At 64.1% G+C, this 13,522-nt stretch overlaps 1 protein-coding gene across 3 annotated transcripts in view; it reads right to left on the bottom strand.

The window, feature by feature from the left end:
- Positions 1–13,522, bottom strand: part of Plch2 (phospholipase C eta 2) — a 67,029-nt gene that overhangs the window by 10,955 nt on the left and 42,552 nt on the right. For all 3 annotated transcript variants that reach the window (XM_058572767.1, XM_058572766.1, XM_058572765.1), the window contains exons 4-12: positions 12,077–12,320; positions 11,736–11,865; positions 7,856–8,026; positions 5,881–5,974; positions 5,486–5,689; positions 5,201–5,321; positions 3,596–3,767; positions 3,222–3,329; positions 1,847–2,005 (exon numbers count right to left, since the gene is read on the bottom strand). In XM_058572767.1, coding sequence (XP_058428750.1) covers positions 1,847–2,005; positions 3,222–3,329; positions 3,596–3,767; positions 5,201–5,321; positions 5,486–5,689; positions 5,881–5,974; positions 7,856–8,026; positions 11,736–11,865; positions 12,077–12,320 — 1,403 coding nt within the window. The remainder of the gene's footprint in view (positions 1–1,846; positions 2,006–3,221; positions 3,330–3,595; positions 3,768–5,200; positions 5,322–5,485; positions 5,690–5,880; positions 5,975–7,855; positions 8,027–11,735; positions 11,866–12,076; positions 12,321–13,522) is intronic.

Below are 13,522 nucleotides of genomic sequence, written 5' to 3' on the forward strand. Positions count from 1 at the left end.
GCTAGCCACAGCCCACACTGGGCCCCGTCGCAGGTCCCCACAGGAAACAGCTCAGCCGGCCACCCGCCGAGGGGCCATTCTACAGACAGTGCCTGGCGGGCCCACCCTCAATGAGGAGGGTCCTGTGCTGGACCTTGCTAGAGCTGGGGACGGTCCCCAGCAGAAGGTGAGGCCTGTTATTGTCCAGCACCCTCCGGAGTTGCCCCAGCACCGGGGCTGGGGGTCCTCTCCCATTCCCCCGGTATCTACCCTGCCCTCTCACAGGGACCCCTGAGCAGGGCCTCATGTCCCCAAGGGTCCTCACATACAGAGGGGACAGTGCCCAGCCAGAGAAGAGAGGGTCCAAGTGACTCATGGCGGGACCATCCATCTCCACCACAGTGCCCACAGGTGCCCCCCCGCCTGCCAACCCGGCCCCTGTGGACTCCCTGGGTGGATGAATGAGTCCTCTGTGGCCCTCCCATGTCCCCCTGCTTCTAGCTCCACCATATGTCCCTCTGGCTTGTCCCTGAGGGTCTCAGCTCCTCTGTCCTGTGTCATGGCAAGACAGAGAGGAGCCTGCAGCCGACGCTGCAGGGTGGGACCCCCACTTCTGCCACCTCGGAGCTCAGCCTGAGCCCCTTCCCCTCCCCCAGGAAGTCCTCTCTGAGCACAGCCCCCACCACTGCTGCCACCCAGGCCCAAGGTGGGCTGTATGTCGCCACAGGTGCCCCCAGGTGCTCCGTGGCCAAGGAGAGCAGAGGGTAACATCAACCTCCGGCTGTGCAGAGCCTCACGAGGGCCACACTCTGCTGCCTCGACATCTGGGCAGGAGACGTAAGGCAAGACTGTGTGCAGGGACCCACGAGAGCCACCTGCACAGAGCGAGTCCGTGGCTCCCGTGGACTCTCTGCCCCCGTGGACTCTCCCGCGCAGTGGGCTCTGGGCCGTGGGCAGGAACACAAACACCCACCTCCAAAAATACTAGTCCTGGCAGGGGTCACAGCCCAGCCAGGGGATGCCCTCCCTTCCCCCTCCCGAGGGCCTGCGGGTCCCCACAGAGGCCTGCCCAGTTCTGGGCCCAGCTGCCCAGCTGCTGTGGACTGTCCAGCAGTGCATGGCCTCTTTGCTCAGGCAGCTTGGCTGATCACCTGTTCCTTGAGGCCTGCTGCCCCCAAAGAGGCACCTCACAACCCATCCAGGACACCCTGCCTGGCACCCCAACCCCTGAAAACACGTTCCTCTTCCATGATGTCGCTGGTGGCCGTCCCACGCAGCTGTGGGTGCTCCAGGCAGGGCTGAGCCTGGCCACCTGGACAGCTGCCAAGACCCCACTATGCCCTCCCTGTCACTCATGGGACCCTCACTACTGTGGCATTGCTCAAATTCCCTTCCAAGAGGAGCCACTGGTCCCCCAGGGGCCACCTGCTCAATCCCACCCACAAGCTGTCAGCGGCCAGACTGTGGCTCTCAGAGTCAAGTGGGGGCATTGAGAAGGACGGGACCCCAGCCTCACGAACAGTGCCGCCCAAGCCCCAGCTCTCTGCTCCTGGATGAGGGTGGCGTAGGAGTCCTCACAAAGGAAGCCAACCAGGACCAACAGCTCTGGGAGCCCACGAAGGAGAAGCACAGCAGCTCAGGGCACGGAGCACTCATGTGTGCAGAGGTGTGCCGTGTGCAGCTGTGATCAGGTGTGTGTGGGCACCCACGGGTGGTGTGTCTGGCTCAGGTGCAGGTGTGCAGGTGTGTGCACAGGGGTACCTGTGTGTAGGCACTTGCGGGGGGGGGTCTAGACCTCATGCTCTGGGCCTCACCCAGACCCCAGGCTGGCTGTTGGAGCACCTGCGGGCATCAGGGGGGGTCTCACCTTTTTGGCCTCTGCTTTGTGCCTAGGTTTCCCAGATGGGGACAGTGTGGAGATGGTGAAGTCGTTGGGGTCCTCACAGTCACGGATCTTGGACTCCTTGATCAGAGAGTCCAGTTTCCTCTTAGCGATGTTTTCCACACGCTTCCGATTGGTGGAGGCCTGCAAGAGCCAGAGGCCGGCCCCTCGGTGTCATCCCCAGCCCAGCAAGCAGCAGCAGGTGACAGCCCCAGCACCCCCCCCATTACACAGCTCACAAAGGCTGTGATTTGTCTGACTGGGGCCCGTCTGCAAACAGCAGTGGGCAGAACTTGGACCCAAGTCCATCTGATTCCTCAGGGTACAGACTGCCCTGGGGATGCCGCAGGCGCTCCTGGTGCCCCGTCCAGTGGGCCTCAGGGGAGCAGGTCAGGGCACCTGGTGGGCAACACAGGATCTAGAAGCCCACACAGGTTCCACCAAACTTGAGGAGGTGGACAGGGGGCAAGGGGTGGAATTCAGAGGAGCTTCCAGGTTGGTCAGGTGCCTTTCCCTACCAGGGCACCCCCAGCATGACCTGATGCCCTTGGACCCCTCGAGGGAGCCCTGCTGGAGTGGGCACTAAGTGGACACACCATCGTGGTGTGCACCCCTGGGGCCAGGCAGACACGCAGGCTTGCCCAGAGTGGGATGGATTCTGCTGCCTCGGGGCTTCCTAAGACAATTAGCCGCCCAGGCCGGGAAGCCTCCTGTACAACATCTTCCCTCCAATAGCCCTGGGGGAGAGTAGTCCTGCTGCCTCACAGCCACCGCAGCTGGAGCCAGGCACAGAAGAGGAGAGGCGCCGGTTACGGAGCCCCAGCCTTGCACAGCCACGGTCCCCAAAGACCCGAGCTCCCTCTGCAACTCCCAGGCCAAGCGGCCAGGCCGGCTGCAGAAAGAGGTGCAGAGCGCTCTGTGGAGGGTCACAGCAGGACCCACCGGGCCAGCGGGCTTGTCTTGCAGGAGCTCTTGGCCCTGGGGTTGGCACTGCTTGGAGTGGGGCCAGTTCTGGGCATGGGGGAGGTGGAGCAGGACCGCTGGCCACCCAGAGTCCAGCTCGGCAGGACTCGGCACCCACCTGCTGAAGAGCCAAGCAGACTGCGGGTGGGTAGTGGATCTCACCCCAAGTCAACTCAGAAGCGGGGACCAAAACAGGACCCCAGCAGGCGGGGGGGGGGGCTGGCCCACGACTGGGAGCACGGGTTCTGTGTTTCTCATGGGGAGGGGCGTGGCAGGCCGCCAGGGCCCCCAGCCCCCGTGGGAGGCCTCCCTGCAGTCGGGCAGCTTTGCACCGCAGCTCGGCCCCTGCCTGTGGCCACCCCTCGGCTGCCTGGCTCCCCCACCCGCGGCCACTCACATCCCCATCCAGGAGCTTGCAGTCCTCGTCAATCTCGTCGGCACTGTCCTCGTCGGACACCTCACCGGCCTCTGCGTCCTCACTGATGTTGGCTGGGAGCTTCTTCCCCTGGGGGCGGAGGGAGACAGAGCCTCACCTGCAGCCACAGCAGCAGCCGGCAAGAGCAGGGAGCTGCCCTCCCGCTCTGACCAGGCACTTCCCGGAGCAGCAGCCGCGGGAAGGAAACAGTCCTGGGTGTGAGGTTCCTGAGCGGACCGGCACCACGGGGAGAATGAGGCCCCGCCGGGCCCGGCCCCCCGGACCTGCCTGCAGCAGGGAGACGCCCAGCCCGCCCAGGTCAGAGGCCTGCTGTGGCCTGGTGGCAGGCGGCTCACCTTCACCAGGACCTTGCCCTTGAGCATCTGCGGAGAAGGAAGCTTGGTAGGATCCTCACTGCTCACTGATGACAAGTCCAGCTTGTCCCCGAGGATGTCAGCCAGGTACTGGGCCATCTTCTTCTGCTGGACGACACTACAGTGGTTCTCGATGGACAGGATCACTGGATACCTGTGGCCCCAGTGCACGAGGAGCATGCTCTGAGGCCAGCACCAGGGCGAGGGCTAGGCCCTGGGCACCTCTGCCACTGATGGAGAAAGGGTCCTCACCCAGCCCAGGAAGATGGGTCTGCCAGCTGCTTCACGGTACAGCCCAACCAGGAGGATGGGGAGTGAAAAGCCACCCCAGCAGCCGAGTGAGACCCTCAGCAACTTAACAAGACCCTATCTCAAGAGAATTTTTTAAAAAATGGGAGTGGGGTATGGCTGGGAATGTGACTCCGCGGTTAGGCACTGCTGGGTTTAGTCCCTGGTAATGAAGAAAAAAATGCCCCCCGCCTAAAGTTGGAAAAACCAATGAGTTAATAGAGAAGGAGCTGGAGGGTTGGGAACAAATAAAGAAGGAGGAGCTTCTTCCCCAAATTAGAAAAATAAATAAATAAAGGCAATTAGAAACTCCAGGAAAACAAAAAGTCAAGGTTTAAAAATAACATGGGCTAAACAATGCAGAACAGAGGCCAGACTGCGAGACCTGGATACTGGAGGCTATGGGGCCCGAGGCCCTCACATGCTCCATAAAGGAGGGGACACAGCCTGGCCCGTGCCAGCTGTTGGACAGGGCTATGGCCAGCACAGCGCGGAGCGGGGAGGACAGCGCACAACTTTCCAGCCAAGTCCTTTTACACAAGGTGATCATGACCTTGTAGAAAATGCAGGTGACCCAGGCCAAGAGGGCACAGACCAGAGCAAGAGGTGGGCAGAGGTGAGATGCGGAGGGGCACACGGGGACCTCAGGGGAGGAGCCTGATGCGGGGGGAGGGTGCTGCAGAGATGCCTGGTTCCTGCAAAGACACCGGACCCCTGTGTGTCCAACCACCTGCCCCGCAGCACTCTCCTCGCCTGCAGTCCCTGGTGTCCCGCTGCCAGCAGAGGCCTCCTCACTGCTGCCTGCCCCGCAGCTGGACATGGACCGCAGGCCAGCTCTCCTGGGAGGGCCACGCCCTTCCTGTTTCCTAAATCAGCTGGGTTCCTGCTTCCCTCCTCCACTCAGCTCCTTCCTCGCCTGAGCCTCTTTGGCCAGGACGTGGGGAGAGTTCATTGGCAGGGAGGCGGCCTTCTACTTCCAGAAACTAAATTGGATTTTCCTCAATAGTTTCTGCAGCCACCGCTGAGTGACAGCAAATTTAGCTTGGACACAGTGTGGCTTCTCAGCCACCGCAGGTGGATGGCTGAGACCAGGGGGTGGTGCCCCAAGTGCGCGAACAGGCTGCAGACACACGAGCCTGCGCAGCCTTGGCCTGTCGGGCTCTGGGGCCCCTGCATGCACCAGCCAGCCCTCTCCCCAGACTCACTTCCCTGCCCTCTCTCCTCAAAGACAGACCCTAAAACAAGACCTGCCTCTTGGCTCCTACAGCCCCTGGCCAGACCCCCAGCATGGCCACTCACTCATTCTTCACAAAGGCATATTTGTTGATGGTTTCGATGACATCTTTGAAGAGGATCTTGGAGGTCAGAGTGTAGCCGTGGTGCACGATGGGCTCCCCGTCAGGCCCGTCCCAACAGTCCACTGCAGCAGGTAGACCCCAGTCAGGCCTGGGGCTCAGCCACCAAGCAGGGTGGGCTGTCCTTGGACTCTAGCCCCCGCCCAGAGACTCTGCCCACCACCTCCCACAGGAGACGCCACGCTCCGGCCAGGCCCAGACTGGCCGGGGAGGGCAGGCACGGGCTCACCCTCCACGCAGCGGCAGCCGGCCTGCAGGACCCAGGCATACATGTCCACCCGGGACTGGGACATGAGCTGGTCGCCCACGAGGTAGGTGTTGTGGGAGGAGGTGATGAAGTAGTGGCTGAGCGGCCGCGTCATGTCCTGGTGAACACCGTGGTGCTCCGGGTTGAAGATGTCGCCTGCCGGGCTCCGCGTGTAGTTGGTGAAACCTGTGGTCACACAGTGCAGGGAGGAGGGGAGGGGTCAGCACTGCTCCCAGCCCCTCTCATCGCCTCCTGCCCCACCTCAAGGGGCACAGAGCCATGGTCCAGGCCTGCAGGCCACCCCTCCAGTGCCTGTCCTCCTCCCAAGTGCCCGTCCTCCTCCCAAGTGCCCTGGCCTCGGGGCAGTGCCCACTCACCATCAATACCCAGCACCCCCTTGCTCTTGTTCTCTGGGCAGGGTTCAAACTGCTCAATGATGTCCCGGCAGCTCTCGAGCGTCACACCCTTCATCTAGGCCAGAGCAGGGGCGAGAGTCCAGGCTAGCCCATCACTGGTCTGGGGTGCCCCGCGGAGCTCTCCCTTCCACCCACCGTCACCACCAGCCCTTGCCCCTGTTGTCTCTGGTCACATCAGGACTGACCACAGTGGGAGCAACACGTGTGGGCTGGAGACCAACCCAGGCCACCCTGCCTAGGACTCAGGGACCAGAGGACCAGAGGGTCACGTGACTTTTGAAGAGCGTTCCCTGATAGGTCTCTTCCAGAAGGGGTCTTTGGCTGTGCCCTGGGGCCTGGTGTGGAGCCAAGGCCCACGTGGGCAGCATGGGACAGGGAGGACGTACCCCACCTGCCAGGGCCCCTGGGCACAGGTTGCACATCTTCCCTGGCCTGCTCCAGCCAATCCCTGCCCAGTGACCCTCCTGGGAAGCTGAGCAATACAGCCCGGCTCAGGAAGGCCCAGCACGGAGGCTCAGCGGCCTCCAGCGCCTGTGCCGTCAAGACCGGGAGCTCTCCCGCCAGGACAGCCCAGGGGGGTTCTGGGAAGTCCCCAGGGCCAGGCAACAGTGCAGAGTGGGCGAAGTGGGGTCAGATCTCTGAGCCGGCCATGTCCCGTGGGAAGCCCAGAGTTGGAGGCTAGGCCAAGGGCTCAAACCACCTGCCCAGAGGACAGGGGGCCCCCGGCTGCAGGGAAAGTTCTGGGAAGCCTGGAGCTAAGGTCAGGGAGAGAGTCAGTTCTGTCCATCCCTATCTGGGCCCCCCTCCCGCCAGGACAGAAGGCCTGCTGTCCAGGGCCACATCCCACAGCCTCATACCAATGCCGCCCACAGTGGCTAGGCGGGAGCAGGTCACCCAGGACGGTAGGACCTAGCCCAGGAGCCAGCCTCTCTCTCCTGGACACAACCACCAAGTGTCCTGCCAGGAGGACAGGAAAGGGGTCCGACGTGGTCTCCATGGGATGGAGCCCAGCAAACCGTGAGGTGGGAGGGGAACTGGGACCACAGGCCCAGGGTAGCCCCTAGGGCTGACCCAGGATGGGGGAGGACATGCAGGGGCAGCGGAGGGCACCGATAATGGCCCCTCGCGAGCCCCGCCTCGGGTCCCCTCCTGCTGCTCTGCCACCACCTGCCACACTCCCTGGGCAGCTGCCCGTGGCCATCACCATTACCTGACTGGAAGTAGGAGGCTAGGCCCAGCAGAGGCCTGAGCTGTGCCCAGGTACTGTGCCGCCCTGAGGCTTGACCCTGCCCTGCCCTCCTCCCTGAGAGGGCCTATGGGGGGCAGGAGGGCAGGTCCAGGCCAGCACAGCAGGGCCCCACACTGTCTGAGCCCCTCCCACAGGGCACTCTGCCCCATTGGGCTGGACCTGCAGTCCTGCCACCCAGGGAGTATCTGGGCCTGGGACAGGAGACCTGACCCAGTGGGGCAGTTCCCAGGGACCACTCAGCTTGGTATGGGCCTCTGATGTGGACCAACTTCCTGGGTCAAGATAAAGAGGTAGCATCTGGTGTTTGCTGGACACCCAGGTGTGTACAGGCGGACATGGGCCCAGAGCCAGTCCGGCCTCTGTGGCTGACCGCTGTGGTTAAGGAGCAGTGCTAAAGGCTGGGCCACAAACCTTAGTCCTCAAGATACCCGACAGGAAGCTGGTGCCATGGGCAAGCTGTGGGCCCCATCTGGAGGCTGGGGGGTCCTCAGTCAGGACAGAGCTGGACAGAGGCCCCGCCCACCTGGCAGCCCCCCCTGTGGTTTGCACCCTGGAAAACTGACACTGAAGCAAATTTGCTGGCCTCAGCTGCTGGGCTGTCCCCAGGCCCAGACGCTGAGCGGAGCTGAAGGCCCGGCCAGGCAGCCGGCCACGCAGCCGGCCACGCGACGCCCGGCCAGGCCTCACCTTCTGCTCCACCTCCAGGAAGCGCTGCAGGTCGGCAGCGTCCAGGTGGTCCTTGTGGTCACTGTAGGTCAGCATGAGGAGGTAGAGGTCCCGGCGGGTGGACATCATCTTGTAGAAAGCACAGAACTCCTCGAATCCCAGCGTTCCCTGGCAGTCATCTGTATCCGCTTCCTACGAGGCAAGCCCCTGCCTTCAGGGGGGCCCTGCAGGCCCAGCCCCTCCTCCGTCCAGCCCCAGGCGCAAGCCCAGCCTCCCCTCCCCCCCTGCCCGCAGCACCGCCTGAGACCCTCTGGGCACCCAGCTCACAGGGCTCCCTGTTGCCCCCCAACCCTGGAAGACACAGATCTGACCACCGTCCCTGGCGACTCGCAAGGTCCACCTGTGAGTCAGCCCCAGCCACCCCACACCAGAGTCACCACCACCTCACACTGGGGCTGACCTGCACCCCAGGCTGTGCCCCACAGCCGCAGCTACTACTGGCTGCCCACTGATCAGAAATGCCAGGGCCCCAGGGGCTAGCAGCCCCTGACTCGGGTCTCCGGGGTAGAGGTAAATGGCTTGGCACTTCAGCCTTCGGCAGCAAGAGGGACGCACCAGACAACCCCAGGAAGCCTGAGGGGTTCCCCCAGGTGCCACGGCTGCCATGAGCAATCCCGCAAGGGAGCCCCGTGAGACCAACCGCGGCCTCCTCTCTGCCTGCACAGGCGTGGGGGGCACCTGCCCCTGCGAGGGTCAGCCCGGGGCAGACCTGGAGCGCAAGGGCACCCCTCGTTGAAAGCTGGGCTGCCCAGAGGGGACCTAAGGCACCACAGGGCCCAAGGGGTCCCTGGGAGGGTCAGCAAGGCCACAGTGGAGGAGGCTAGTTGAGGCCTTTGTTCCCTAGGAATTGGAGCCCTGCAAAGGCTGGGTGACCAGGGTGGGGTGGGTGGGCAGGCCAAGCCCACTCCTGGCCTGGAGGTGAGGGGCCCTGGCGTGGCACCCAGACCAGCCCTCTCACCAAAGAGGGCTTGGCCAGAGGGACCCTGCACTTCACAGAGTGGCAGTGTTCATGGCCTGGGCTGGGGTGGCCCTGGGCTGGACACATGCCTGCCTAGGTGCTCAGCAGCACAGGACGTCTGGGGGCCCAGGCCACGGCTCAGCCTCCTGCCTCAATCCTGGCCCTCCACTGACCATCTGCCCAAAGGCAGGCTCTGTCCTGGGCCCTGGCACCCCAGGCCTGGGCACTCAGGTGCCTGACCAGCAGCATCCAGAGGTACTCGGAGTCCTTGGGCCTGCACGAAACGTCCAGGTCCAGTCCTCTGTGAAGTGGAGAGCATCCTGGATGGAAGTGCACCGAGTCTGCCCCTCCACAGCCGTGGCCACCTGAGGCTTCCTGGGCAGGCACTCAGACCCAGCCCAGGGTCCCCTGCCCAGAGCCATCAGTGGGCTGAGGGGGTTTAGGTTCTCAGTAGCCCATCCAGGGCTCTCAGGGGGGCCAGGAGGAACCCATGTGGGCACTGAGGGAGCAGACCACAGGCGCCATCCCCCAGGCTAGGTCTATGACCATGTCCACAGGTGGGGCCAGAAGGGAGGCAGGCCTATCACCATGGACAGCTGCACATGCTGGGTTTGCCAGCCACAGGACGGCCTTTCCCCGTGTGGCCATACAGCCTAGTGTGCCCAGGAGATGATGACAGGTTCCCCGAGGAGCCCTCCATGCAGGACACTCGCCCGGCAGCCCAGCAGTCCCCTCCTCCGTGAGAGGGCTCTGGGGCGAGCTGGCCCTGGCTCGTGCTCCCTGCTGCCCACTCCTTGGCTGAGGCCTGGCCCAGACATGGGTGTGCAGTGGGACCCCAGTGTCTGTGCTGCGTCCCAGGCCAAGGCCAGGACAGCCCAAGGCCACAGGCCCCAAGGCCCGGCAGGCACAGACGGGACCTCGTGTGTCTGACGCTAGATAGGAGGGCGGCCCTGAGTCCGAGAGCTAACGGCTTCACCCAGGACAACCAGACCATGCCCACTACAGGCCAGAGGCCCCTTTCTGAGAGAGGAGCTGGGCTGGTCACCCACTGTCGAGCAGCCGCATCCCAGGGCGAGCATCACCTACTGCCCACTGGGCTGAGCAGCATGGCCTCAAGTCCAGGCAGGACATCTGCCAGTCACCAGTGAGCACAGAGCTCTGTCCTTCACCAGTGAGTGAAATGCTCTTAAGGTCCCTCCCCCCCCAAGAAAAAGGGGGCCTGACCCCACCCCCAGCAACATGGCCACCCTTGGCAGTGCTGCTGCCAGCCACAGGGCTGATGCGCTCCCCCAGCCCTCTGCCAAGCCAGGTCTCTGCAGCCCAAGGGTGCTCTGGGCGGCCGGGCACAGGGTGGGCGCTGGTCACCCCACATTCCAGCGTTCTTGGGTTTAATGAAATTATGTTGGAGTCGAATCAATCTCCACTCTGACTGGGCAGTTCCAGGCAGCTGGAAATAATATCAAGATTTTTTTCTTACAAACAAATTGATGCTAATTATCAGAGTGACCTGAGCCTGGCTGGAGCCACGCTCCCTTCCTGTGGCTCCAGCACCAGCAGAGGTCTGCGGCACGAGTGGGCTGGGAGAGCAGGTGCTCAGGCACTGGGGCCATCTCCGGCTGGCTGACCTCCATGGACAAGGACCACTGGGTCTGAACTGCGTGGGTTCTGGGGTGTGAGGTACCACCTTCTCCTCTCCAGAGCCCTGGAGCCTGACCCCTGCTACCCACTCCAACTGCCAGCCCAGGGCTTCCTCCAGACAATCTGGTGGTGCCAGGGCACAGCCAGGCCTGGAACTGCACAGAGGGACCCTGAGAGCCCACGAGTGCCCAGAGGCCCAGGGTGCTCGTGACAGGGTGGGCAAGCACGGGCTGCAAGAGGTCCGCCACAGGTCAAACCGCGACCTTGAGCTGCACCTTCAGCAGGCCCATCCAACAAGGGCCGACCCTCCTCCTCCTCCTCCTCCTACCTGTGAGGCTCCCCGGGGTTCTGCTGCCTGGTCCCAGGAGCCTCACCTGGAGGAAGGGACTGCTGCACCCAGAGCTGCCCCCAGAGGCCCGGAAGGGGCGGGGCTGGGCCGTCCCCAAGCAGTCAGGGGGAGGGGGTTGCTGACACCAGACGTGAGCCATGCTCCAGTCCCACTGCCCAGGCAGTCTCTGTCCCCAAGGGGCCTCTGCAGTCCTCGGTGGGCAGTCTGACAGCACCAGCCCATCACAGACGTGGGCCAGATCTGCTGCCATCCTCACTCCAGCCAGGCATGACTACCTGTCTAGCAGGAGAGCACAGGAAACTGGACAGAGCGGTGCTGTCAGGCCACGAGCGTGGACCTGTGAGCACGCTTGTGTGTGAGTGTACGCATACGTGTTGGGGGGAGGCGTGGTGCTGAAGCTCATGAGCCCCTCTCCAGGCTGCAGTAAGGCGAGGAGGCCCAGGGCCTGGTGCTGGCTCAGTCCATTCCTGCCCCAAACAGGACCTGCTGACAGCAGAGTTCCTCAGCTCACAGAGGTTCCAGAAAGAACTAATTACAGGCAGCAAAGGCCTCCGCTTCCCTGTGGGGTGCATTTTCATAACGTCTAGCACCAGGCGGTTGTCCAAGGCAGCATGCGTCAGCTCACCGGAGCCTCTAGGCCAGTAGGGGCCCTGCCCCGGCCAAGGCATTCTGAGACCCAGGGATCGTGGGGGCTGGGACCCCGCATGCCTGCCCCGAGTGCCCAGATGTGGGGCCGGGCCTGTGTTCTGTGCCCAGCCCCTTCCCCGGAGCTGGCAGAGGCCCAGCTGGGGGAGTGCCTTCCCCTTCCTCTGCTGAAGAACCCGTGCGCAGCTCCCCTGGTGCGCCCGGGACCCTGGCAGCCCCTGTGGTGATGGCAGGGCCTGCCCTGGGCTCACCCTGAACATCTGCTTCACGCGCTGCCGGGGCAGGTTCACGTTGAGCTTGTGCAGCAGCTGCAGCACCTCGCCCATGCTCAGGCTGCCGTCCCGGTTCTTGTCCGCCTCGTCGAACGTCTGCTTCAGCCACTTGGGCACCGAGTTAGGGGCCAATGAGGGTCCCAGGCCTGGACACGCCGCCCCACCCTGCAGCCGAGGCAGCCGGAAGGGAGGACCCCAGCCCATGCGCCCCTCCCATCCTCCTTCCTCAAACGACCCCGCGAGGGGCAGGAGCCCCACCCAGGTGGACAGTCGAGGGGTCTGCTCCTGGGTTCTGTCCCTACTCCAGTGTCCAAGGATATTGGTCCCTGGTGCGCTGGCGGCGGGCCAAGCTGTCCTCGTCACTAATGCCAGCCATGAGGTAGCGCAGGCCGGTCACCCAGGTGCGTGCCTCCTCCCCACTGGGCGAGACCAGGTCCAGCGACTCCCGGTGGCTGCCATGGTAGATGCTGAAGCAGCAGTTGGGGTCGAAGCTGCCGTCGGGGTAGCGCTGGAAGATCTCGGACTGCCGCCCCTCGCTCACCTCCTGGATGGAGTCGATGGGGACTGCGGGTGGTGGGGAGGGCTGGTCAGGGCCTCCCAGGGGCCAGGCATCTCTTGCCTGCCCGGGCTGAACACCATGGGGCTCTGACCTCCGCGCCTGCGGGGGGGGGGCCCCCAGCCTTTTCAGGAGTATGAGGACCCCCTGCGGCTCGGCTCTGACCCCGCAGCCCCTCCTCCCTCCTGAGAGGCGCCTGGCCGACTCGGGACTCCCAGGAGCCCGTCCACCCGTCCAGCTCAGGTGAGCTCCTTTTCAGTCCCTCAGCTGCCTCTGTGACAAGTCCTGGCAGGTGTGGAGTGGTGCAGAGGGAAGCCACGTGGCTCAGGTCCTGTCAGGTGTCGGCAGGACCCTCCCAGATGTGCAGGCCACAGGCAGCCCCCCTGGGCACCAGGCACCCCGGGCTCAGCACAGCTGCTGCCCCTGCCACCCGCTGCCCGCTGGCCTTTCTCTAACCCTGGCATGTGGCGGGATACGGGTTCAGAGGACAGCTGGCCCACGCTGCTCCTGCCCCACTGGGAGGCTTTCATGGCCAGGGGGGCTCCAAGCACCAGCTGGGTCTCCGGGGTAGGGGAGGCTGGCGGGGCCCCAGCCCAGGCTGCTGGTTTCTGCCCCCGCTGCTCCCCGCAGCCTCCCTGACCTGCGTCTGCCTGCTCCCCCGCTCCTCCTGGGTTTCTCAGTGGTCGGTACCGTGAGCAAAGGCCCACCTCACCATGACCACACCAGCTCCACGCCTCAGTTCCCACAGGAAGCCCAGTGCCAGGAACAGTGCCCAGCACAGAGTGGACATCCCTGACCGCTGGGGCTTCTCCTGTCTGAGCAGCCTTAGGGAGGCTCCACCTCCCAGGACCCAGGGGTCTGGAGGAGCCATCAATCCAGGACATCCTCACCATGTTCCCTCCTGGGGCTCTGTGGTGGTGTGCTTGGCGACCACGAGACGGAGGCTCTTCCCTGGCACACCTGGATACTGCCCTTCAGCAAAGCCAGAGCAGGCACTGGACAGACCTACCCCTGGTCTGTAAGGCTCAAGTGTCCCTCCCACCCTGGCCTCCTACCTCGCCCTCAGTGTCCGGATTCTCCCATCTGCCCCTGCACAAAGCTGGCCAGCATCTCCCCTCGTGCTCCCACCCAGGCTGCCTGGGCCAGGGCTTGGTGCCCAAGCCCCACCCCGGGCGCCTGGCTCAGGTCTTGTTTCCTGTCTTCAGGCTGC

Source organism: Marmota monax, unplaced genomic scaffold, assembly GCF_021218885.2.
Source record: "Marmota monax isolate L192 unplaced genomic scaffold, Marmota_monax_Labrador192_F-V1.1 WCK01_AAM20220418_F8-fsc00080, whole genome shotgun sequence".
NCBI lineage: Eukaryota > Metazoa > Chordata > Mammalia > Rodentia > Sciuridae > Marmota > Marmota monax.